Consider the following 23,924-nt stretch of genomic DNA (forward strand, 5'->3'; position numbering starts at 1 on the left):
CATGTTACTAAGTTTTGTATCATTTGATATTGTGATTTATCTCAATAGTGTTAGTGAATTTGATGGCTGTTATTTTAAAGTTACACCAAGCACTACACCTGAATCCCCCATACCCTATCCCTTTAGTCAGAAACCGTTGACCAAGTCTAGGACTAGGAGTGGATTCAGCTGCACCTATACTTCCCTCTGAGGAGGAGTTTAGAAAGCAAGGAGGTCCACTCTGAACCTTGTGACTCAACAGGAGGGCACTCCTTTACTACCCTTGCCTAACCTTAGTCATAAACCGTTGACCAAGTCTGGGATGAAGGGTGGATTTTGGTCCACTCTGAACCTCATGACTCAACGGGAGGGTCTCGCTCATTTTCTTTCCCTTTCCCCATCCTTAGACATAAACCGTTGACCAAATCTGGGACTAGGCATTGATTTTGGTCCACTCGGAACCTCATGACTCAACGGAAGGGTCTCCCCTACCGTCTCTCCTCAACATACATATAAGCCACATTAACCTGATTCAATCCACAAGCAAATCATTCTAATCTAGTTGCAACTCTTTGTATACCTTTTTCGTCTTAAGTAAGTAATAGAGTGAACCTTGCCATTGAATTCTGGTAAGTCGCACCCTTTTACAAATTTATATTAAAATCATTCTTTGGTAGTGATTCTTTAAGCAGCCCAACCACTCATTCGCAACACCTGCCACAAGGCGTGGGTTAGTTTACAACTGTTTACAAAGGATAAAATCCACTTTGCTCACAGTGAGGGCTGAATGCCTTGGATTTACTTAGGTGAAGTACAGATGATGGAAAAAACAACACTAAACTATGAATAATGCTTGAGATAAGAGAGAACATCTTTCAGTGGCAGCAGCTACTTCATCCTACCTTCAAAACAAACTTGCACAGACTGATAAAACTAGCGAAAATGTAGGTTTGATGATCCCTCTTGCTTCTGTTTATGCTGGCAATGTCTGGACCAGCCCAAAGGAGGTTTCAAGACAGTAAAGATCCATTGATAAAGAACATTTGCCACCACCACCATTCACATCCTTCCATTTTAGTTGTGATAAGATGATTTTTAAAAGTCTCAGCAAGTTGTTGGAGTCTCCTTTGGCTCTCAGCACCAAATTTATACGTGCACTAACACTACAAATTTAATGGAAATAAAGAGTTAAATTATGCAGACAAGGTAGACTGCACTTCATGTAATATATGAAAGCAATTACTCAATTCATTGAACAATGGGCGAGGTTTCTCAAAGGCTCTCTGAATGCATTAACCTCCCCTCGCCCCAGATAACAGGAGCTGGATGGGGACTTTGAACTTCATGTAATCCACAGACAGAAAGGTATTAATCAGAACATAGTAGATAGCTACATAGTTCAGTAAGCAGTTCAAAAATATTTGCTAGATGTCAAGTTTTGCTTCAGAAGTTTTTATGAATAAGCTGTCATTTCTTTGATATTACCGATTAGGCTGCACATGAAAACTATCACCATTATAATCAGGTAATACAGCTTTTCACTGAAACAGAAAAATCCAACTATTTTTGCAAAAATTATCCTCAATTTTACTCAAGTAGAAATATCCTGACCCTTTTTTTGAAGTATTAGGTTTTAGTTGAATGAAGTATTTATTTTACTTATTTTTGCATAGCCATTTATTTTTTATTTTATTTTGTATTGTATGGGGAAAATGAAAGGAGAGACCAACAAGACTGAGAGTGCATCAGGAGATATAGAATACACTACACTTCAATGCTGAACCCTAACTTCTACGTATGAAAATTCTTGTTTTGTCCTTGGGATAAGACAATTACTCACTTCATATGAAAAGGACAGACTTAGGAAAGTAATGTAAATTCAGGAAATAATATGAGTATTCTCTGAAAGTGACTATTCTCCGTCTTATTTACAGGATAAACGGCAGAGCAGGAACGATCATATTTCTCTTTGTTAGGACCCTGCAAAAACATATCCAAACCAATCAAACTGAACTAATCCTGGCCTTACACAACCTACTGGCTATCAAGTATTTGCACGTGCTATTTGAGGACTTGATCTCCCCAAGGAAATAAGAGAAATGTTCAACTATACTAATGCTCACAACATCTGAATTTAAGATTATTCCCTATGATTCTGGTTGTATGCTACATATATTTTAGAGAATATAAATAAGAGAATAAAACTAAAGAACTTATTATTTCTGTATGCTGAGCTACAGAAAAATAAGCCTATGTCATACAGAAGGCATAATTTTCAGGGTAATTATCACCTATAGCTCCAACTGAACAATATTTTCCAAACAGTATCTATCATCAAAGTTTCTCAAAACTCATTGCAAACATTCAAGCTTTGCGGTACTTAAAAACACCACTGGACTGAAACCCAGACATCAGACTGTGGAAGGTCAACTGCAAAATTTTAAGAATTTGGGAAGTAATGTACACCATTACAAATTATGTACATGTCCAGAAGTCAGGAGCTCTGATCTGAGGTCCTCTATGAGATGGACAGAGATTCAGGAAATTACCATGAGTGACATGACTTGCCACTGGCAAACAGAATGCAAGCCCAGTGTCCTGGTTTCAGCCAGGGTACAGTTAATTTTCTTCATAGAAGCTAGCGTGAGGCTATGTTTTGGATTTGGGATGAGAAAACGTTGATAAGGTGCTGATGTTTTGAGTTGTTGCTAAGTAGTCAAGGACAGTCCAGCTTCTCGTGCTGGCCTGCAGCGAGCAGGCTGGGGGTGCACGGGAAGCTGGGAGGGGACACAGCTGGGACAGCTGACGCAGGCTGGCCAAAGAGATATTCCATACCATATAACGTCATGCTCAGTATATAAAGCTGGGACGAAGAAGAAGGAAGGGGTGGAGGGACGTTCGGAGTTATGGCGTCTGTCTTCCCAAGAAACCATTACGCATGATGGAGCCCTGCTTCCCTGGAGATGGCTGAACACCCGCCTGCCCATGGGGAGTAGTGAATCACAGAATCACTAGGTTGGAAAGGACCTTCAAGATCATCAAGTCCAACCATCAATCCAGCACCACCATGTCCCCTTAACCATGTCCTGAAGCGCCACATCCACATGTTTTTTGAACACTTCCAGAGATGGCGACTCCACCACCTCCCTGGGCAGCCTGTTCCAATGCCTGACCACTCTCTCAGTGAAGAAATTGTTCCTAATATCCAATCTAAACCTCCCCTGGTGCAACTTGAGGCCCTTTCCTCTTGTCCTATCACTAGTTACTTGGGAGAAGAGACCAACACCCTCGTCGCCACAATCCCTTTCAGGTAGTTGTAGAGAGCGATAAGGTCTCCTCTCAGCCTCCTCTTCTCCAGACTAAACAACCCCAGTTCCCTCAGCCGCTCCTCATAAGACTTGTGCTCCAGACCCCTCACCATCTTCGTTGCCCTTCTCTGGACATGCTCCAGCACCTCAACATCCTTCTTGTAGTGAGGGGCCCAAAACTGAACACAGTATTCAAGGTGCGGCCTCACCAGTGCCGAGTACAGGGGCACAATCACTTCCCTACTCCTGCTGGCCACACTATTCCTGATACAGGCCAGGACGCTGTTGGCCTCTTTGGCCACCTGGGCACACTGCCGGCTCATGTTCAGCCGGCTGTCAACCAGCACCCCCAGGTCCCTTTCCGCCGGGCTGCTCTCTAGCCACTCCTCCCCAAGCCTGTAGCGTTGCATGGGGTTGCTGTGACCGAAGTGCAGGACCCTGCACTTGGCTTTATTAAACCTCATACAGTTGGCCTCTGCCCATCGATCCAGCCTGTCCAGATCACTCTGCAGAGCCCTCCTACCCTCCAGCAGATCAACAGTCCCACCCAACTTGGTGTCATCTGCAAACTTACTGAGGGAGCACTCGATTCCCTCATCCAGATCATCAATAAAGATATTGAACAAGACCGGCCCCAGAACCGAGCCCTGGGGAACACCGCTTGTGACCGGCCGCCAGCCGGATTTAACGCCGTTCACCACAACTCTCTGGGCTCAGCCACCCAGCCAGTTCCTCACCCAGCGAAGAGTAAACCTGTCTAAGCCACGAGCTGCCAGTTTCTCCAGGAGAATGCTGTGGGAGACGCTGTCAAAGGCTTTACTAAAGTCCAGGTAGACAATGTCCACAGTCTTTCCCTCATCCACTAGGCGGGTCACCTGGTCTTAGAAGGAGATCAGGTTGGTCAAGCAGGACCTGCCTTTCATGAACCCATGCTGGCTGGGCCTGATCCCTTGGTTGTCCTGCACATGCCCTGTGAGCACTCTCAAGACCAACCACTCCATGATCTTCCCCGGTACAGAGGTCAGGCTGACAGGCCTGTAGTTCCCAGGATCCTCCTTCCGGCCTTTCTTGTAGATGGGCGTCACATTGGCAAGCAACAAGAATTAATTCTTTGTTTTGCTTTGCTTGCGTGCGCGGCTTTTGCTTTACTTATTAAACTGTCTTTATCTCAGACCATGTGTTTCCTTACTTTTAATCTTCCGATTCTCTCCCCTGTCCCACCGTGGCGAGTGAGCGAGCAGCTGCGTGGGGCTTAGCTGCCAGCTAGGGCTAAACCACGACACCCAGGAATCCCAGATCTCACCAGACCCCACCTGCATAATTGCACAAACCATGTTTTCACTAAAACATTGCGAGTATCCCTGAAACAGCTGAGTCCTCACTATTGCCAAGCACTGCTTAAATCCCTATCCATCATCATTGAAGTCTCCCACATCCCCTTCAAATACCTGAAGAGTGAAGCAAACCACTCATGCACCATTTATAATGCACATAACCCATACTTACTTGCATTGCCCATTGTTTTTTTCACATTCTGGGCTTGCCACATTAATGACTCCTTTTTCGGAACAGTTGCAGCTCTCGCAGCCAGCAAGAGGGTGATAGCTGAAGGAATGTTTCTCGCACACTTCACACTTTGGTTTCACAGTTCGCGGAGGGCAAATGCATTTACCAGTCACGTCATCACATAGGCGCTGCCCACAGTTGCATACTAGGTCAAAGAAAGTGTTCTACAAATTAATCACATCTCAACTTACAATGATCAACTCTTATTGAACTTGTACATGAAACAAATGCACACACAACGTATGTATAAAGGACACAATTCTTTTCTCTCTTTCACTAGTTTTAAGCTCAGGTGGCTTGTTTGACTTCAACTATCAGAATGATGTGAGACTCAGACAAACCAGGGTCATGGCAACCAACTATGCGACTGTAATGGTAGTTTCAAAGAACAGCTTGAGACCTTGGCTCTTTTCCACAGATTGGTTGTTTAACTTCACCACAGGCATTATTATCACTTCCCAAAACTGCCAAGCATTAAACAATAGTCTTGGTGTTAAGGGCACCACTTTTACAAAGCTAATAAACATAAAGTATAATATCTAGGAAAGCAGCTGAAGACTGTTGGTGTAATCTATAAATCTGTTGATGTTATTAAGAATAATATCAGAAAAAGAGGAATTAAGAATGCTGACTCTGACTATGTATGGAAAATCTAGAAGGTATAAACTGGGATACAACAGTAATAACTTAGAAAGATTTAGCAGTCAGTGCAGAAAAATCCATTTGACTGAAAGAGTGGCAATATGGATTTTAACCAGTAAAACTGTAAGCCTACTATACCTGATCAGACAACACATGCAAGGCACACTTCATTGTGAGCTAGGTGTACTTAAAGGGAACGGCGTTACGTCTGTGTTAAAATGAAAGCTAGGCTATGCTAAATCTGAGATGGCTCAACCGGTCTCTTATAGGACCAAGTCCTATAAAGAAACATGAGGCTGTGGTACCTATGCAGGAAAATCAGGGAACTAAATAAAAGGTCAGGTCAGGTGCTGAGTAAGTCCGAGCATGTACTTACACTGGCAGAATGGAAATCCATAGTAGCCAGTTTGGCATCGGCTGCACTGACGACCGATGACATGAGGTCTGCAAATACACTGTCCTCCCAGGGGGCTGCAGGTAGGGCTCGTGGCGCCCGTGCTATGGCAGTTACATGGCAGGGCTCCATTGTTGTAGAAAGCCACTAGTGACCTTACAGAGTCCTTACAGAAGGCCGATGATCCTTCTGGGCTATTTAAATTGAAATATAAGTCATGTAAGTACTGGCACTTGGGAATTTACGAACGTGCTTTGCAGTGGTTCAGTAAATTAGGGTCCTGTCTTGCAAACAGTTCTTTGACATAAGGATGGCATCAGCACACATGCAAGGATATACTTTAATTAAATTAGCGGTGAATGGCTTTGAACATGCAGGTAAGAGATTTTTTTCAAAGACAGTGCGGATATTAGTCATATCAGTTCGAACATGCCAAGCAAAATACCAAATACCAAAGATGGAAATACCAAAGACAAAAAGATGACATACATTTTCCTCTTTTGTACTGTGAGCAATAAAGCTCTACCTTTACATTTAATTTACAATAGAAAGTCATGGGAAAATGAGTCATGGAAATTTAATGGGACGGCATAAGCCACGAAAAGCATTTCAATGTAGCGCAATGATGGGGATTTTATACATAAGTCTTGATCACAGAGTAAAAGTAATATTAATTCCCAGCTTGTTGTCAGCATTCAGTTTTTTAGAAAGCGATGCTTACTCAATATAAAAACTGTTTCCTCCACATTGGCTGATAAAATCAAATGACTTGTCCACTGTCTTTTTGTCAAGAATTTTGTAACTGTAGGTGTCTGCTGGAACAACTAAGACATTTTCCTTAAAACAAGAAAGCTAAATTGTACATTTCAGAGAAAAGCAAAAGACACAAGCTAAGGCATTTATATATTTAAATGTTGCTTCATTACACATTCTGGATTTTCTCAAAACCTGTAACATTCTAACTGAAAAAACCAGGAAAATATACTTCTTATCTTTCCCCCAGAGTTGTGATGCAACAAGCAGTGTACAATAAACACAGTGTATAGTATCTTAAAAACTTAAAGCAACACAGAAGCAGTGCACAAGATCCTAAAAAACTGAAACACAACATTAAAAGACCAATTCTTTCTTTTTGGCTTTCATCTTTGCACCTATCTCTAAATGAATGGTGAAACTCAGAGTAACATTTCCAAGTAACTCAGAGTTACATTTATGCAATAAACGTACCAGAACCAGCATTCTTCCATCAGGTATCATCACTGTAACAGAGAACTTGGGTTCAGAAATGTCAAGCTCGATTTGGTTTTCTGCAATCACCGGATCCCGACAGCCGGAGGTATGAGGGCAGAATGAAGCATTGAAGGAACCTAGAGGAAAAAACATAATGTCAAAAAATGCCTCACGTGCCAAAATGCTGAGAAAGGAAAGGCGGCGTTAGATGCAATGCAGATGCTTACCTGACCACACACGTCCCGCATCCACGTGCACTTGCACAGGGAACACCGGGTATGCGGGCTGATAAAAATGTACCACGAATACGTATCTGCCTAGGCGAGGCACTCTGCCACTCAAGGTAATCTGGTTCTGCAGAAACAAGAACAGCTCTGCTACTATATTTGTTTCGTGAAATATTCTTGGGTTTGTGAGCTGTGCTCTGTGCCACCTACCTGCAATGAAAGAGAGGGGGCTTAGCATCTCTCAGCAAGTCAACAACATCTCCAAAGAATATGGCATTAAAACTGCATGCTCCTACCTGCTTGCATGCCAAGCATATCTAACGCTCTTCCACAGTTTGTGAGATTACTGTGGAGTTTAGAAAGCAGCTGGCATTTTTGTTTCTCTTTCTGTATATTGTCTTGGTGGCCTACTCAGTCTGCAACTTTTTGATCATATCACATCATTCAGTTTTGATCCTCTTGAAGTGTTTCATCTATTTAACTTTACTACGAACATGCTTTGTGACTTAGGAAACAATATTTTCAAAATATGAGATACCTGTAATGGTGTCAAGGCGACTCCATTAACTGAGTCAGAAGGTAAAGCGACACTCAGTGGATCATACAGTATATTTCTCCGTACTTCAGAAATTTTCCCATCCTGGAATGCATCCAAAACCAAAGCTGCTGGTGGAGTTTTGTACACTGAGGGAATGCATGTTGCACTAAAACCAGAATTACAGTAATTACTCTTAGGGCCAGCAAAATTTCTTAAGCATCATAAAAGGAAAAGTAGTCGATTCATAAAGTCAATATATTAGACTGAAATACAAATCATAATGCCATAGTAACCCCTGTTACTCTTTGGATTCTATGTAAATGATCAGAAAGTAAATGAAAACAAGAGGTACAGATTTAACTCACGAAGGGGAAAATGTACGTTAACTGATTTTCTTCACTCAACATTTCCATAAACTTAACAGTTTCAATGGAAAGTTTCTTCTAAGGAAGATGAAACCTAAGGGAACCAAAAGTGTTAACACCACACACCACACCCCCGCCTCGCTCCGCTTAAATAAATTTTAGTGAATCCATTTAGTTACATTCACCAGAATCTGTACTAATATTGAATTCTCAGTTCCACAAATATTTACATAGGTGTATCCTTTAAACATGCAAGTTTTCCCACTGAAGTCAACAGGACTACTGAAGTACTTAGAAATGAAGTATACACTCAAATATTTGTAGAATTGGAGCCAAAATAAATAACAGTGCTCCTTGAAAGCGTCCTTATTCATTCACTGCTGTGTTTAACTATTTCTTCCTCGGTATATTTAATTCTGAAGAACTTGATTGAGAGAAGTATTTTCCAAGACTGCAGGAGAAAATGTTTTTGGGGCTTTCCTGCTAGTATTTCTTCACTTCTCATAAGTACTCAACAGACAGTGATTAATCTTTTCTTAAGACAGGCCCAGAACAGGAATGGCAAGTATGTTTCATAGCCAGGATTGAGATGTATTTGCCAGGCCTGTGTGGGAAATCACATGCAGCATCCGCTCACAATACTGTTAAACTGAGCCAAGACTCTGCATCTTTCAACTTGGTGAACACTAACCACTTGCAGGAAAGCAAAAATGCTGCCAGATAATGGTCATGATAACAGAACACAAACATACAGTAAACGATGCAAATATAACAAGGGATTAAAAAAAACCCACACAACACAAAAACAAAGTAAAAGGTACAAATTTTTACATTAGCTTTATTTTAAATCATGTTTTTCACCCAGCCTCTTTCCCTCATTTTACTCAGAATATAAATGCACAGGAATGTAAAATACCTTTGGTGCAAGGACAAGTATCTTCAGTCTTAGAAAGCTACTCTCGGATGTAGCACTCTGAGCAGGAGAATTAAAGCTGCGATCCAATGCTATGCATGCTTGGAAGCCGAGTATTGTCACATGCTTTTATCCAATTTACTATCCAGAGTTTTCTGCTTGCTATTTCAGTTCAACCATTATGTTAGAAGCTACTGTCTGGAAAACTATTGGACCTAGTCACCAACGCTTTCTGCCTCTGAAGTCCTGCAAATGACATTTACTTTTACTTTGAGGACCTTCCCATTGCAAGATCAGTAGGAAAAAAGCCTTAGGAGTGGCATCACAAGGGACATCCTGGGGAGTGCAACAGGAACTGACATGCAGGGCTCCCTAATTTGGAAGCTGCAGTGATAGTTCCTCTCTGGTCCAAAGAAAAAAACATACAGAAAGGAGGAGAGCTTCACCAGGACAGAGCAAGTGCTCTGCAAACTCAAACCTGACCACTTGGGAATCTTCACAGCAAGAGAAGAGCCATCAACCTGGGCCAACCAAGCTGTATATGAGTGCTCTAATTACTGGTCCTATACAAGTATAATGGAGGAGAAGCATCACTTGGCATTGCTGTGCAGAGTGAATGCTAAGAGCACATCTACCATGTGGGCCCCGTGATTAGATGGACAAGGGAATGGCTTGTTTGTGATGTGAGGATTTATGCAGAGTAGTTTGCTGCTGTCAAGTTGAGCTAGTGGATTTGAGCCTGAAAGGGCAGAGACATCCCCTACCTAATGACACATTAAAGCCATTTTGGAACAGCTGAAGCAGTACCATGCAGAATGAAGCTCCAGACAGACCAGTAAGCATTTCAGACCACCGAGGTAGCAATGTTTCTCCAGCTTGGACACCTATCACACTGAACAGCATGTGAAAGATCCGTGTTTGCTAACACATTAGCACTCCATAGTTCAGATGGGCCAGGAAGAGGCTAGTAATAACAAAGTCCTGGGCAAAGACTGTCTAGATTGACACTAACACTTGAGCTCTTTTACAAATACTACTTTGCAGAAGTGGCCTACAAATCACCTGTGAGTCACTGAGAAAAGCTTCATTGAAAAGAATTAAAATTCCATTTAGTCGTGCCTTTCAAGGACTTTTTCAGAAAATATGAGGGGTAAAAATGAGCAAGTTACCTTCCATCATGGGTACTCTTGTAAGTAGCTATGCACTGTACTTTAGGATCCACATATTCTGGAGAAAATTCTTCAACTGAAATAATACAAACCTTGTTCTAAAAAATAAGCACAAGGTACAATTAACAATTAATATCATAAATAAGAGGCCAAGGCCTGAAGGGGGAAGAATGGAGCCTAATTTTAGCACTGGGAGATCTGACACCAAAGCCATGTTCTGTGATGGACTTCCCACGTGATTTTGGATCCCATTACCTGCCTGCACCTGAATGCCTGTGTTGAATAGCATTTTTCTGTCCTTCTCAGGGGAATGTTGGCTTTTGAGAAGTTAAATAAATTAAAACATAAGTATATGTGTGGCAATGGGAATTACAGACCAGCGTGGGGTGCCAGAAGTGAGCCAAGGAGTGTACAGAGGTGGGAGAGAAAAGTCCTCATATGTGGTGTTAGAAACTTTTGGACCCTGGGGGAATTCCTAGACCTTCTGAAATGCAGGCACAAACACTTGCTCGCATGAAGTCTTTAGGGGTAAGTTTCAGTGACACCAGGATTTTTCCCAGTGCATTCAGAACTCATTTTAACAGCTGATGAGGCCTCATATGATTTTTTTTTTTTACTAAAACTAGGTATGAGCACATGAAGCTGTGGTAGTCCTGCTGTAGCCATGGAGGTAAGGATATAAGGGAAGGTTTGTACGTAGACACAACAGTTTGCACAAATAAAATACATTATCCACACTGAAAAAATACATAAATGCAGGTTACAAATTTTGTGCATGAACTATGTGAAAAGGAGATAAAAATGCCTGATAAGCAGTAAGATAACTAGCACTACATATTCATGTAAATAAAAATTGCGTTGGGAGAATTCATTAATACGCAAAGTGATTCAGTTTAGAAGCAAGTTGTAAGGGAGCTCAGCTTGTATTTTAGCAGTAGCGAGCAGGGACTAGAAACCCGTTATAAGCTAGCAGGCAGAGTGCTGAAAGTCCCTTCCCTGGGCAGCAAATGTTGTGCCTACCCTGTGTGTAACAACCCACAGGGCTCCAGCCCATTGCAGCAGGACAAGGTGGACTCTGAAGCTCTAAATCGAACTTTACGAGCAGCTAAAACCTTAGTCTGGGTTTAGACAGCTTGTATGCGTCAGTGTGAGATAAAGACTATCAGTATATAAAGACTATCAATATATATCAATAAAGACTATCTATATGTCATTAAAGACTATCAATACAGATCAGTAACATATTCAGAGAATGAAACCTAGAATTTACAAAGAAAAATACAGAGATTCTTAGCACAAGAGACTTCCACATGTGGAGATAGAGACTAATAATATGAACGGCTTTTGGATATGCATCTTGTTAGCGCAGCAGTTACTGCAGGGAGCTAATAGACAATTTAAATGGTATTTCTTCACACTGAACACTGCCTCATGAAATGAAGAAAGCATGTATCAATTGTAAATCCTAATAGTTCCATGAAACTACTCTATGTTTATAGCTGGGTTTCAACTCCAGATTTTAACGAACTGTGTAACTCGACTTGTGTTTCTAAAATGGAAAACAGAAATAACACAGAAGAAAATTCAGTGTCCAGAAAAATGTATTCCTGGTGTGGCCAAAAGAGGGCAGTGAAGGTTTTTTATGCAAAGTATTTAAAAGTTTTATGACTATGAATGCATTTATTACCTGAAATGAATGCATTTATTACCTGAATTTTGTAAGAGACCCAGGAAACTCCCATATGGGTATTAAGGACTTTAAAAAAGTGAAAGATAAGGGGGAAAAAAAAAAAGATTAAGTATAAAAACTAAAGTTTACATGTAGAAGAGGAGAACTGAAATGAAGCATAAGAGACTTGGAAAAACCCTTGCCAAGAAAGGCAAATTTCTGTTTATCTTTGAGACTGATCAGGTTTGCCTCAGTATTCTCTGGGTATATATAAGAAACATCTTCAAGCATCTAATATACATCATTTCACACATTACCATACAGCATGTGAACATGGGAGAAAAGTATCTCTCTTTACCCACTCAGGGAACAATGAGGGAAAGGAAAGAGAAAAGGGAAAAGAAAAACAAAACTTACCAGAAGAAAATTAATTAACGATGCTTTAAGATGTATCTTTGTATCTGCTAGGAGGTCATAGACTGCAATGCGATTCCTATCGTCAACTACAATGCTGCGACAAAGGAAACTGAGACAGACAGCAGCATTAAAAATCAGCATGCTGGCATTGCCATGTTGTTTATGCTATCGCCGAGCTCAGCTGCCTAGCTTTTGGCTAGCCTCACCACTGGTGCCTAGCCATCCTGCGATCATGGCCACTGGTGAACATTGGGAGACTGCTTTGGCCTCCTCACTAGTGAGACAGAGGATATGCCACGTACAAAATACTGGTTGTCCTTTGAGCCCAAACCCCCAGACCTGAGCTCAGATCTCCAAATCAGATCTAGCTCAAATGCTACTGCTTTAAGTAGGATGTGAACAGACAGATACATGCTACCTGGAGAGTTTTCCAAACTGTGTAACATGGCATGTAACTAATATTCTGTGCCTGGGCTGTGCTCCTCAAGGTGCCAGCACGCACCAGCTGCTGCTTTCCACTACTGCCACGCGCCACGGATGATGTGGATCGGCAACTCTCACCCACACAGTGGCAGCTGGGCAAGTCTTGATTGTAGGAAGCTATTCTGTACGCTGAGATACTCCTCAATACAAGTGAAAAAATGCAGGTTTGCCTCTTACTAAGTACCCTTCATTGGCTGTGCACATTTGGTAAAGACAATTACATACTAAGAGATTGCTAAAGCCTTTGAACTCTGCCTTGTTCAGGGAGCATGACCACTGCAACTTGCCAAAAGTAGCAACAGTTCCCTTTTGCTAAAGAGAATTCATATAAGGCTTTTATTTCTTTTCCTTCTCCTGCACTTCTGCTCAGCTAGGACAGCCAGCATGCCGTGGGTGAGAAGCTGTAACCACCATACAACTGCTTCTCTATTTGTCCTCTAGGAATCAGAGAATATGAAAGTTTCACTCTTGTGTAGAGCACAGATCAGAAATAAGGTCAGCTCAGGGCTAAGAACATTTAACACCAGAAAAATATAGGTCCCTTATTTGTGATTTGCTGGATGCTTGCAATGTTTTATTCTCTTACAATGTTTTATTGCAAATAATCAAGCTCATAGAGCTGTAAGAAAGCCTGGCACAATATGTTCCTGATTCTACAAGTTACTCTTATCTGCATGTACCTCACTAAGCCATTTCTTGATTTATTTTTTAACAGAAGAGACTTGTAGCTTCCTGTTTAGGAACGATGACACAGCAACTTACTTGCAACGTGACTATTAGCTTCACACAGAATGACTGCAGAAGGGATTTACTGCATTGCTACACTGAAGTAGCAAGGGCTTTCTTTGTATTTTCATGAGCAAGTTCTTAGTGTACCATATGAACAAACAAGTATGTTCAAAATTAGCCGATAAAATGTGTTTGGGAAAAAAAAAAAAGCAAGCAATAAAATGGAAGCTTTATAGCAAGTAGTTTGGGGCTCAAAGTCTTATATAACAGTCTAAAACAAGAGCTTTCCCCAGCAATAACCTGACAAGGTCACTGCTCCATGTAACTCCCTGTGCTCTGTATCACAAACACACTGATGAAAATTATTTTTCTTACTGGGCAATTTCATCCCAAATATCCCTAAGCTTCCAATGTGCAAAACATTTGGCTAGCAGGAAAAAGGGATGCATGTCTGCAGTCCCTTGGCACTGGGCAGCATCTCCCAAGGGCACAAACATCTGCATGATCACAATCCTAATTTGTCATCAACTGAAATGCTCAAGTGTTATAGACAATCTCTCTCAGGACAGACAAAATCTCTCGTGCAGAAACATCTGCAGTAACCTCAGTAGTCAACAAGGATAAAGAAGCATTTGGCTGAAGACCTTGCCTACAGCCTAACAGCCAGAAGATGGCTACAGTCAGAATTTCAGAGACTTTTATACTTCTGCTTTAGCAGATCTTGTTAGAAACGGTGGGAATACTCTTATAAAACCGGCTGCTACATTTTTTACAGCCAAAGCCCTTGACAGTGCTTTTAGCTAAAGAAAAACAGTGCAAGCATCTGCAGCCAACAGTGATGCTCTTCCATTGGACTTGGAATTAACAGTTTATAAGGATTTATGAATCTACATAAAGAAGTAAACTTTTGTACAGGAAAACAGTTCACTGAAGCAGTAGCAATACTTAATGAGCTGATTGCACAGAGAGAATTATAAATCTGTACAATACCTGCAGAATCATGTACTTGCTTTTAAATCGCCCTAAAATTTGGACAATCTACATAGTAAAATGGATTCCAATATATAAAAAGTATAATGATATTCCAAATGCTTATTTAATCATTTAGTGATTACTTCGGAAGTTCTTACCTGTATTTACAACTGTATATTCTCACTGTGCCTTCAGTGACAGGTCCAGGGCTATGTATTATTACCTCAGCAGTGTACAGCTGATCCTCTTCATTGGCATATTCAAAAACCAGAACATAGCGACCGACCTGAGGAACATTTATGGTCATCTGCAAACTGACCTAGGTCAAGATCATTGAAAAAGAAGAAAGCCGTTAGATTTTTCACTCCCTTTCTTTCAGGAAGCTCCCTCTTCCTGCGGTGCAAGCCAACTGGTCTGCATTAGTCCAGGGCCAATCCTGTGCTGTCTCAGCAAAATACATCCAGTAGAATGGAAGCAATGCGTATAAATATTACTTTGTCCACTAATAAGAGTCAGCCAAGTTCAAGAAACAGCCATTACAACAGTTCTAGGAAGGCTGTAAGACAAGCCTGTGAAATGAGTGTATTATTATTTCACTTCTCCTCAGTAGAAAATACCAGTGAGGAAACTTTAATGATACTAAAAATTTGTCACTCTCTTCTCTAATCTATCTTTAATAACAAATAAAAATCGAATCTAATTCTCCACTGAAAAAAACATTTCCAGGAACACAATTCCTACCACAGCAGTGCTGTATATTGATTCCCTAAGCATCTTCTCCAGCAAACAGGCAATATCACTTTCTAAGGCATCAAGTTTTTCTTTTAGTTTACCTGCACAAATTGGTTAAAATAATATTTGATGGAAAATACTTTGAAGTAGTTGCATGGCAAGTACTGCGGTTACAGAGGTTTTTGCTACAGTTAGCTATATAATTCTTTTCAAATTTAAAGTGATTTTCTCAATATTTCCTTAGGCTACGAACACTTACACATGTAAATAATTCTGTCAACAGCCCTCTTGACTTCACTGCAATTACTCATACCAGTAAAGTTTTGCGCATGCATCAATGCTGAAGCACCAGGGTCTGCGGCATGTACGTATTCTTGTTGCACTTGGTATTTTTCAAAGCAATATCCAAGCACAGAAATAGAGGACATAATAATTTTACATGTAATTAGCACGTCCTTGATAAAATTCCTTATTTTTACCAAACTCTCTTCTAGTATAATTTTTCATTTCACAAATAATATGTTTCTCTTTCAAGGGACCTACAGCAGTAGCATAATTGCTTCTGGGTTTTTTTTAGTAAAGCAAATTTTTACGTAAGTATAGCTATTTACAGGGGAAAAAAAAAAGATTAGACTGACAAGCTATTACGCCATTTCTGCTGCAATTAAACAGTATGCGGAACAAGACAGTATGCCTAAAGCAGAGGGATTTTTATTTAATAAAATACTTTTGTCAGAGTGAAATGTTCACTCTAGTCACAGTTATAAATCTGCCTACACTGATTCGTTTACACAGTTCTGTATAAAATGCAGAACTTGGATGTATTTAAGGATGTGTTACAGATTTGCAAATCCTGAGCTGTAAATCTGCAACCGTTTTAGTCCAGGTGGTTTATAGTCAACAGCGCAGACAGAACTGCAATTAGCAGGCAGGAACCTGACCTCTCTTCCACTGATGTGGGACATCACTGGGCGATCAGGAGTTGGTTGTCGCACAGGCATTCTTCTGTATTGTCCCCCATGTCTGAAATACGCTGTCTCTGAACCAAGGACGCAGGAAAATCTGCCCAATGGCAAATGCTGATAGAGCAAGCAGCTTACACAAAAAAACCCCAAACAAAAAACACAGCATTATTATAGTTTTCAAGTGCAGCAGGATAATAATAAAATAATCCAAAGCAATGGTTTATTCTGTAGCATATATACTGACTGCTCTGTTGAAGCACGTCCTGAATAGGTGCAAGGCTCTGTAACTTGTATCTGCAAGATGGATGCTTCATAATAATCACTAGGCAACAGCACCATATAATCCTAAGAACAAAGAATACAACAAATGCAAGACCATATAGAATATTACAAAAGGAACATCTCTAGGCTTTCACAATGTAGCAACAAATGAAACCAACCACTCAAACCATTTTTACAGAGGTTATCAGCAAGACACGTGGATTTTTTTGTTGTCGTTACACGGGCCAATAACATCAAATGTGTCTTTCTCATACCTACATAGAGACAGGATGAAGGCAGCTTCCCTGTGAGCAGGGAAACTCTGAAGCCACTCTCCCATCACGTGTTGTACAAGATAGTGCTCCTATAGGAGCCTTCCCATGGATTGGTGACCCACCAGCCAGCTGAGCACAGTTTTCACCTTTGTGTGCAACCCATGTGCACACACCTCAACTGTGCGTGACTCTGCAAGGGAGATTCACGTATCCCAGGTGACTTTATAAAAATATTCCATCTACTCTATTAAGCTGTCCTTCAAAAGCTGGTATATTTTTGCTCTGCCTTGCCTACTTAAATTAACATATTAGAGCTTATTTATAAAAACTGTTGTTGTAAGAACATGCTGGGCTAAGATCATTAATAAAATCCTTTTCAAAGGTATTAATTAAAAAAAAGGCACAATAAGTACTGTCACTTTCAGCAAGAAATATGTCTGCAAGCTCTTTAGTAACATTTTACGTGGTATTCCATAAATTTAACAGAGCCCCAGGCTTAATGACTAAAGACACTGGCTACTTGTTAACCCTACACAGTATACATATGAATTGCAGTATGATGTCTTTGTGATCATACATGTTTAAGGTTTTTCATATATGATCACCTCAAGCAACTTGTCTTTTTATAGCCATTTCTCAGAACTGCTGTCAGAAAATTTATCAGTTTTTCAGTGAGTGAGGGTAATGATGGGAGGATAAAAACATTTAGAAAATGACCTGCTAATCATGCAGCTCATCTTATAATACTTTTCTGAAGAATCTTTGTCAAGACGCTAAGGTCTTGACCATCTGTGGCAGAGCCAAGCTTTAGCTACAACAACTGGTAGGTAAAAATTATGAATTTCTGTGAGAATTTATGCTCAACCAATTGTGCTGTATGTTAATATTACTTTATCCTCTGAAGATACAGATTCTAGATAGACTTAAAGTCTGTAAGCACAAGAAAAATTAGAGCAGATGAAAGAGAAGAAAAAAAATGAAATAAGAGGCAGAACTGTAAATTTTCATAATGCTATTCTGCCGCTGTACTCTTTTCACTAGTGCTGAATTTCAACTGCTTGCAGGGTTCTTTCCAGCAAATAACTCCAGAGCAATACTACCATGACAGCCTTCAAGCACTTGTTTTCCTCAATTGTTTTCTTACCAAGAGGATGTCCTCTGCCATTATACTGACAGTCCATGTGCCTGGAAGCAGTGAGAAAGGCTCTGTGGAGCTTTTTCCTGGGATTGTGACAAAAGCTGGCGCCTTGCTGGGTGGGAAGACAAACTCTTCGCTCTGAGCAGCCCCTGCCAGCAAAAAAAAAAAAAAAAAAAAAGTCAAAAAATAAGGGACTGTCTAAAATGTCTCTCCTTGCTTAGTGCGCTGGACTGATGATTTCAGCCATTAAACTTGGTCCAACAGGAGTTGATCAATGCTTTTCCATCAATATTTATTAACAATGCATTCTACCACACACAGTAAGCTACAGAGCTATGCAGTGGTTGTTGTCTTCATTCTTTTAGTCTTGAGCAAATTGGTTCAGAAAAGCAGAGCTTATCCTCTGTAATGGCCAGTTTTGCAATATTCCGTAATGCTCACTGCTTCATTTTCCCCTTCCATTATTTTCCATTGAACCTCTCTCTGCATTGACTCACAATACGTTCAGCTAACACAAGGCCTGTTCTCACGTGACTTTCAGCCAAATATTTCAGATATTGGAGGTTCTCAGTAGCATCTAAAATGTTTAGTCACAGATAGGAACTGAAGGTAACTTCTGGGCAGGGATGATGTAAAACAGAAATGTAGCTGCAGTAAGCTTTATCAAAGAGAAGTTGTGAGGATCAATTGTTACGAATATTAAAGGCTTCCTCTTTGAGGCCCCTGGACACAGACAAAGGCTGATTCCCTGCCTCTCGGGCAATATAAGCCAGACATGACCACAAACTGCTGCCAGTCTGCTGAGTCGTATCTGTGAAGTCTTCAGTTATGTCTGCTCCAAATGACTAAACTCCATCAGCCCCCATCAGTATGCTGAGGTTGGGCATAATAAGAGATAAGTCTGCACATAGACTTGGTATGCCTCTACCATTCAAAGGATATGGAGTACTTCTGTTTTAACAGGGCCCAAAAGGCATCACATGCTGTTGAGGTCGGTAATCAGAGCTAACTTGGTAGATTGGATTCATCATTAAATCAATGTTATTCATGGAATAAAGGCAGAAGCCACCTTTAAACTGAAATATTAAAGGCAACTAAACAAAGTAAAAGTTGCTATTCCTTTTTTAAAAGTTTCATAAAACATACAGTTCAGAGCCTCCAAGTGCAGAACTGAAAGTACTGAGTTTGGCAAACATTTGAAAAAACAAATGTTGATTACTACTGTAAGCAGGGGTTTCATGCAAACACAGCCACATCAATTGCATGGCAAAGTATATTAGGAAAAGCACAAAAGCACCGACACTGTTAAAAGTGACACATTTTAAGTGACGTTACAAATTTTACTTAGGTGCACCTTGAAAAGGCTGCTTTGACCTAACATTCATCTGATTTGTTGCGCTGTTGAGTTGCACCTACCTGTTTCAGAACGAGATTGACAAGCAGATATGCGACCAGATAATGTTTCACCTCCAGGGTTAATATACCTCAGGATAATGCGAAATAAGTAGAGGTTTGATTTTTCCACATTCAAAGTTATCCTCACTTCATTCTGAAAAATGGAAGTTAATAAACAAAAACAGCCGTAAAGTGCTGAATAGAGGAACAGTTAAAAGCCATGCAAGCACCATACTAAAGTCCTACAAGAAAAATGCACATGCAGACAAGTATATACTGGAATGGCAATGCTGGTGTACGACAGGGGAAAACAGGCAAGCCTAGTGAGAAAATTAATTCACTTACAAGTATAATTAGTGCCAAAATGTTTTCCCTCAGCAACTGAGATCTTCCCTTTAGAGCTTTTTGAGCCCAGGCTGACATAGCGGAGGACTAGGTGGAAGAGCTTAGGGGAAGCCACAGTGATAGGCATAACCACCTCTGGCTGGGAAAAATAAAAAGAAAGGGAAAAAGGAGGAAAGGAAAGTATATTATTTGTTACTAGCACCCAGAGAAAGAAAAACCATTTGGCAAAGACAAACTCCATAACAGAAAAGAAAGGCTTGGGCAGTTTACAAAAGATATAGAACAAAACCTCCTGTGAAATAAAACTCTTGATGAGTAACAGCTTGTCCAGAAAGACACAGAATGGCTGAACTAACGTGTGTTGATATTGCACGTTGAGATATGGACAGTATTTTACTGGTGTTCTCCCCTCCCATGCCATAAAGGAGGCATATGGTATCCAGGGCTGTCCATATTCCTGCCTTCCCAAGGAACAGGCCAGAATCATTGATCCTAAACTGAGATCACACACAACACTCCACAGCATGCAGATGTCTCAGACCATTGCTGAAGCTTCTGCTCCTCCACCAGATCCCTCAGTTTCTCAGAGATGCGATACCATGCATGACTCTGCCCTGGGGCTGACCTGAACTCCTGCCTCTGGAGCCACACAGGAGGCTGCATTCACACAGCCCCCACTGTTTAGTTTGCAGAGCAACAGAATCAGCAGAGACATGTTCAAAGGTTGGCCATGGATTAAGAAAAACTAGGATTGGTGCAGTCTCAAGGGTTTGGCTTCCTTCTTTCCAGCCTAAATCCTAAAGCTCCCCTCATAATCCAATTCCCAGTTCACCCATCACAATCCACTCACTGTCCCTTTCCAAGATGCTTGTGGTATGGTGACCTCCCCACCACTGTGGTCCATTCTCCTTCCCCAAAAGCCCCCAGGTTTTCTCAGGTGCATAGACTTGAGAACAGAGCACAAAGTCTCATTTTCTCTTACTGCTGAAAACTACAAGAAGTGCAAGATTGCCAGCTCCCATATGCTGCTCTGAATGTACATTCCTCAATTCTGTCATCATCATCCCCGAGACCTCCACTTTCCCCATAGAAGTGCAAAGCAGAAAGCAAAGATAGACATACGACAGATGGCAGGGCCGAGAGATCTACAGAGACTAGATAACTAAAATCTAGGTGATTGCAGAAGTGCAGTGGACCAGAACAGAAAATACAGACAAGTAGGGGAAGGTTTTACAAGTATTGTTTTAAATGGAGAAGGACAACTACATGGATAAGACAGGCAATGCAGAAACACTAGCAAAATAGATACAAACAAAAAAATAAAAGGCAAAAGAAATACAGAACTATGCTTCAGAAGATTTATCAAAATGGTTTCTAAGCTTTAACTGAAAATCTGGAAGACACATTGAAGGGTGAGAAAGAAGACACGTGAGGAATGAGAGAGGAAGAGATGTAAGTCCCTGGCTTCAAGCAAAGGCAGGGAGTGGGGAGAAATTATGCTTTGAGCTCTGTCACAAACTTGGGTAACTCTGGCCAGTGCTTTAAAATCTGAGCCCAACTGTCAGCTCCTCAATCTGTAATGAGACACCCATGTCAGAAGCATGACAAGATACCAGTCACCACTTCCACTGCTTATTTATTTCACAGCTTATTTATTTCACCATAAAAAAATCTTAATTTTATTGAAATAGTTTATTTTCACAAAAAGTTGTTACACTAGCCTTTTGTGTGGTAGATATGGCAACGCTATTTGTTTTCAAAAAAAGAAATATCAGGAGGATTATTTCAGGGTCCTGCAACACACAGAATCACTATGTCAAATTTGGGAAAGTTCCTTGAAATGAAGAACATGAGACTATCTCAATTACACAAGGATCTAACTAAGGAGGGCCTGGAGCTGGCAACTACTTACATGAGTGAAAAGCTGTATCCAGGTAAGCAAAATAATGCACAATTTCAGCAATATGAGAAACTAAAGCCTTTCACTACCTCTTTTCAAAACACCACTGGATATGAAATGCAAAAAGCAGCTGAGTTAGAAAGCAGAAGTTAAGAAACCACAGCTGCTGGACAGTTGCCGTCATTTGTGAATGTGGAATAATTCTGAAGATCCAACAAACATGAGCTCTGGGTTAAAAAAAACCACAAAAGAACAAAAAGGAAGGAGTGAAAAATGAAGAATAGAAAGGAAAGCATTATGCTTGTGCTATGATTATCTGCTTATGTTTCCATCTACAATGATCCACTAGTCCTTGGACAACTTAGGGAGGCTAGACACAGCTATACCTGGGGACTAGAAAAATCTAATCAGCACCAGAGTACTACAGATAACAGAGTACTACTTTTAAGAAGAGTGAGCAAATCCCATTTATTGCTCAAATCTACTGTTGTAAAATCCTGGTTCACTTGCTCAGCAATTCAGTCCAAAGTCAGATAGGTCCCTTCTCACACAATTAAATTGTGGTGACTTTCTTCCTGTGATTTACTTATTCTCTCTGCTTTTTAGTTTATTTGTAGACTATCATGAGACTAAAATAAGTGTTGCCAATGCACTCCTGCTCCCAGCTTGTTTTACTGAATCACACATTTTCCTGTTTGCTGTAATGTGAAGGTATCATTCATTGATATCTGGTATCATTCCAAGATCTTCCTTGCCCAACATAATTTGCAAGTGTAAAACAAAAAAAACAAACTCAAAGAACATCTTTGAAGAACACGTATTTGCACTAGCAATGACCAACTTCTACTAATACCAACACTCACTAATCCAGACAGTAACAGAGTGCCAAAATTAGGATTAGGGTGATCCTGTCCTTTCTTCTGGTTTCTCCATGACTTTGCACACACATTGCAGTACTATAGAGACATACATACCATACACCTATGTTTTCACACAAAAGCCTTGAGCAAAATACCAGCTTACTTGTATAGAGGACATCCGGGCATATCCTCTCCAACTGAAGCCAGGAAATTCCTGAGGATCATAGCCAAACCGAATTTCCCTTCCCTTGACAGTAGTACCGTCTTCAATCTCAAACTTCATGTGGTGCAGATCAGGGAAAAAATAGTTTTTTTCAGGCCTTTCAAGAAGATAAAGAAAAAAACAAACCAAGGAAATTACCAGTCACTGTATGGGCTACATCTAAGAGCATAAAGCAGTGGAAGGGAGGTGACCTACTGATGACTGAGGAGTCCTGAGAGCAGCTAATAAATTCAAGACAGCTGATAAGATGGATGTAATGAGAATTCTCTTTCCAGAAGCTTTTACAGCTGTATGTTGTCCTATGTAACTCTTGATAGATATACAGATATGCAATACTATTGCAAAACAGGTATTGGTTATTTAAGGAAACAAGTTAAGAAACCTGATTAAAGTAACAGAAGAAAACTGCCCAGCAAAATTACTATCACTAACTAATACAATTTACCAGCTTATTCATCAACAAATCCAGAATCTCCTGTAAAAGAATAGCAAGGGACTCATGGGCAGTTTCAAAAGAACTCTGCTGAAGCATGAGCTATCAGGAGCTGCAGCCAGACTCACTCCCGACAAGCCGTCCCCACGACGTGCGCCCTGCACTGGCAGTCACCCAAGGGCTCGGCACACGCCGGGCTGAGGGATCCTCCGACATCACACCGGCAGCCTGTCAGGTGAAGAGCAGAAGCCAAATATCCTATCAGAAAACCGGTGATAAAAGTTATCAGAAAACACACCTCACTTCCGCTAATTAAACACCCTTATCGACTCCTTCCCTCCTTCCGGAGCCCTTCAGATTCCCCTCCCTTCAGACTCTTTCAAACACATGTTAACACACATGCATAAGCTGCATTTATTTCTGGCTTCCCGTGTTTGTGGTGGTTCTCTTTATTTCTCCACAGAATGTGACAAAAGGCACTTTTAAAAAAAAAACACAAGTAATAAGCCATGCCACATTACTAAATGCAGGACTACAGTTTTGCAGAACAGCCATTCAAAGGTTTAAGTCAGAATTTCTACAGTAGTATCATGATGAATAATAGTTTAAAAAAAACCACAAAACCAAAACAAAACTTAACTTCCAAAAATTGTAAGATGTTCATTTTTCAGAGTCTGGTACCCCAATATTTTATTTATCTTACAAAAATTGCACACAAGAGCATATGTGTTCATATAATAGCATATGCATATTTTTAACCAATACTGGACAACAATATTGAATGACTTTCTACAGG

General features: G+C 40.6%; 1 protein-coding gene across 1 annotated transcript in view; it reads right to left on the reverse strand.

Moving 5' to 3' along the window:
- LAMA3 (laminin subunit alpha 3) overlaps positions 1–23,924 on the reverse strand; it is a gene marked incomplete at its 3' end in the record, with an annotated part of 127,710 nt that overhangs the window by 49,705 nt on the left and 54,081 nt on the right. Inside the window, exons 21-35 of the mRNA XM_081996608.1 lie at positions 23,257–23,356; positions 22,636–22,792; positions 19,713–19,851; positions 17,979–18,121; positions 16,543–16,643; positions 16,275–16,428; positions 14,760–14,920; positions 12,418–12,526; positions 10,332–10,429; positions 7,885–8,050; positions 7,347–7,473; positions 7,117–7,256; positions 6,611–6,726; positions 5,872–6,083; positions 4,794–4,998 (exon numbers count right to left, since the gene is read on the reverse strand). Of these exons, the coding sequence (XP_081852734.1) occupies positions 4,794–4,998; positions 5,872–6,083; positions 6,611–6,726; positions 7,117–7,256; positions 7,347–7,473; positions 7,885–8,050; positions 10,332–10,429; positions 12,418–12,526; positions 14,760–14,920; positions 16,275–16,428; positions 16,543–16,643; positions 17,979–18,121; positions 19,713–19,851; positions 22,636–22,792; positions 23,257–23,356 (2,128 nt within the window). The remainder of the gene's footprint in view (positions 1–4,793; positions 4,999–5,871; positions 6,084–6,610; positions 6,727–7,116; positions 7,257–7,346; positions 7,474–7,884; positions 8,051–10,331; positions 10,430–12,417; positions 12,527–14,759; positions 14,921–16,274; positions 16,429–16,542; positions 16,644–17,978; positions 18,122–19,712; positions 19,852–22,635; positions 22,793–23,256; positions 23,357–23,924) is intronic.

Source organism: Phaethon aethereus (genome assembly GCF_964289735.1).
Source record: "Phaethon aethereus genome assembly, chromosome: 2".
NCBI classification, from domain to species: domain Eukaryota; kingdom Metazoa; phylum Chordata; class Aves; order Phaethontiformes; family Phaethontidae; genus Phaethon; species Phaethon aethereus.